We start from the raw sequence: 2,737 nt of genomic DNA, 5'->3' as shown, positions 1-2,737 counted from the left end.
AAAGTGTGGTGTTCTAAAACTTTTGACCGGTAGTGTATATAAATGCAATAAATATTGACATGAAGATATGTGGTACTATAGATGTATAGAAATCATGTACTGTGTATATAGTGACTATTTGATTATATTTTCAAATAAAACAGTAGCAACATAATATAACAGATTTTAATATTTATGTATCTGGCCTCTTTTTTGTTTTCTTTTGCAGTCAAGCATCTAAAGATAGAGAAGAATACGTCACAAAATTCCTCTCAGTTTGAACATGTCACAGAGAAAGGTAAGGGGGGCACACATCCACAGTTTTTGTTTGCATATATAGTTTAACTTCCAAAGAACACAAGTTGAGATTAACAAACTGCTTGTCTTGCAGAGTTTGAATGTACGGAGGGACATCTTCAGTCGAATGCTATTTCAGTAAGTTCAAATAGTCATATGCAATGCCTGTGAATGCGCACAGTTTCATATCAAACAATCCATATTACAATCAATTACTACTACAAGTTTATATTTATTTTTGCTTTCAGTTAAATGGCAGCAGTGCAACCCACCTCCGGTTTATCATCACGTCGGGATATGATCACTTCGTCTCAGTGCACAGAGTCAGTGTAAAGAATGTACTCTCCTAATTGTTGCAAATTACATATATGCACACCCACCAGTCACAACATTATCCTTGTGACTTCATCACTACTAACTGCCCACTTCATATTAACCAGCCTATGATTTCAAAACAGCAGCAGCTGGAGTCCTCTATCATGTCCAATACAATGTTCTGCTGGGAAAATTTTGGACCTGGCATTCATGTGGATGTTACTTAGACATGTTCCACCCACCTAGACCAGACCAGGCACCCCCACCACATAACAATGACACTCCTTGATGGCAGCAGCCATCCCCAGCAGCACAAAAATGGTTAGGAACAACTCAAAAAACATGAAAAACAGTACAAGGTGTTGACATGGCCTCCAGATTCTGTGGGATGTACTAGAACAAGTCCGATCCACAGAGGCCCCTCTCTTCAACTCACGGGACCCAAAGGCCCCCACTAACAACATTCTGTTGCCAGATTGCCAGACACCACAGGACACTGATGCCTCAGAACAGTCCTGGAGGCAAAAGGAAGACCTACACAATATGGTGGTCATAATGTTATGTGTGGTGGGCTGTCGGGGCCAGCAAAGCCTTCTCTGCTTAATATTTTCCCATTAATCGTATTAAATTATTCCCAATACCCTATTCTTTTCATTTTATGGCTTTTCTGTCTCTCAACTGCAGTGTTTCTGGCAATGTAACTTTGCGTTAGAGCTTTTATCCAATCATATTTCAGCCATCACGTGTTGCCGGAGTAAAAGAAATCTGCCTGGGCCTTCAAAATTTAAACTGCAAGCGACTGAAGCTTGCATTACTGTACATTGGCTACGTAATGACACTGTTCCTTTAACCAATCACATTTCAAGTTCGTAAACTTTCAGGACAGCAACTATGAGCGCTACCCTTAGCTGACAGGCTCAGAGAACTGTTAATTGTTTCTTAAGTTCTGGTGAGTAAAATTAATTATATTTACATCTTTTGTGTGCATTTTGACGTCATAACGATCGTATTAAGAGGTGTTTTGAATAAGGCTGGAGGTCATTGAAGGCCCAGATTGGAAAATGCACGGCCCACCACTGCTATATATAACAATTTAGGGCTGCAACTAACAACTACCTTGATAGTCGACTGGTCATCGACTACTATAACAACTAGTCTACAAAAAAAAAAAACATGCATACAGTGTGTGTACTATGGTTGACTACTATCTCATAATGAACCGCATAGGTTGCCAGTATATCACAAATTACTAATCACAATTACACAATCAACCAATTCAGAATCATCAAAATGGAACAAAGAAAAAAAAATATTGAAATAAAACCAGTGAAATAGAACCAAGAAAAAATTACAATGAAATAAAACCAATGAAAACAATTACAATGAAATAAAACCAAGAAAATGAAAATGGTGGAGTGGAGGCGGAACAGAAACCACAGCAGTCTCTTGTGGGCTCAGTTGGAGGGCTCACAAGAGCCAACAGAGGTGATGGAGCCAGAGCAGATCCTGGTTCTGACAACCTCCAGTCAAATTTCTCAACACTATTAACACAAATGAACAACAAAATCAAACTAAATAACACAAAATGAAAATGAAATGAATAATAAAAACAAAAGTTTAAATGAACTTCAAATAAAACTGAATAAAACAAAAATGAAATGAAACTAAATAAAATGAAAGTGAACAAAAATGGGAATGATGCAAAATGCACCACATAAAATGAACTTTGTAAATGAACAGTGAAATAAAAATGAAAACAAATAACCATAAAATAAAAAAAGACATTGTTGAAGGTGTTGAGCAGGTCTGCTGCAAAACTGTTGAGAAAATACAGTCTAAATACAGAACTGACTAAACGGTCAAACCAATGATGAATGTCTTCCAGTTCGATGAAACCTGTAAAAGCACTCAGGAAATCCTCGATACGCAAGTAAACAAACTGACGTCAAGATGAAGAATGAAGAAGGTAAGAAAGAGCAATGAACAATGGCATTCTGTCTTTGAGGAGTCATCAATGAGTGAACATTCTAGAACAACTGTAGATGACCTTTGACACGAATACACAGATGGAGTAAGACACTATGGTATGTGCCCAATGATTAGTGATACGAGACATTTTTTTAAACATATGTATTTGTGAGGAGGA

At 37.4% G+C, this 2,737-nt stretch overlaps 1 protein-coding gene across 1 annotated transcript; it reads left to right on the top strand.

Annotated features, from left to right (window-relative positions):
- Positions 1–208: 208 nt before the first annotated feature.
- LOC311509981 (intraflagellar transport protein 25 homolog) lies at positions 209–659 on the top strand (the record flags this gene model as incomplete). The annotated part of the gene is made up of 3 exons (XM_084575442.1): positions 209–277; positions 371–414; positions 525–659. Coding segments are annotated over 3 exons (215 nt in total), but the record flags the coding sequence as incomplete, so codon positions are not given.
- Between the last annotated feature and the right edge of the window lie 2,078 nt (positions 660–2,737).

Source organism: Chelon labrosus (genome assembly GCF_963514085.1).
Source record: "Chelon labrosus genome assembly, contig: SCAFFOLD_319, whole genome shotgun sequence".
Lineage (NCBI taxonomy): Eukaryota > Metazoa > Chordata > Actinopteri > Mugiliformes > Mugilidae > Chelon > Chelon labrosus.
The sequence above is the reverse complement of the archived record's forward strand: the minus strand, read 5'-3'. Positions and strand labels throughout refer to the sequence as shown.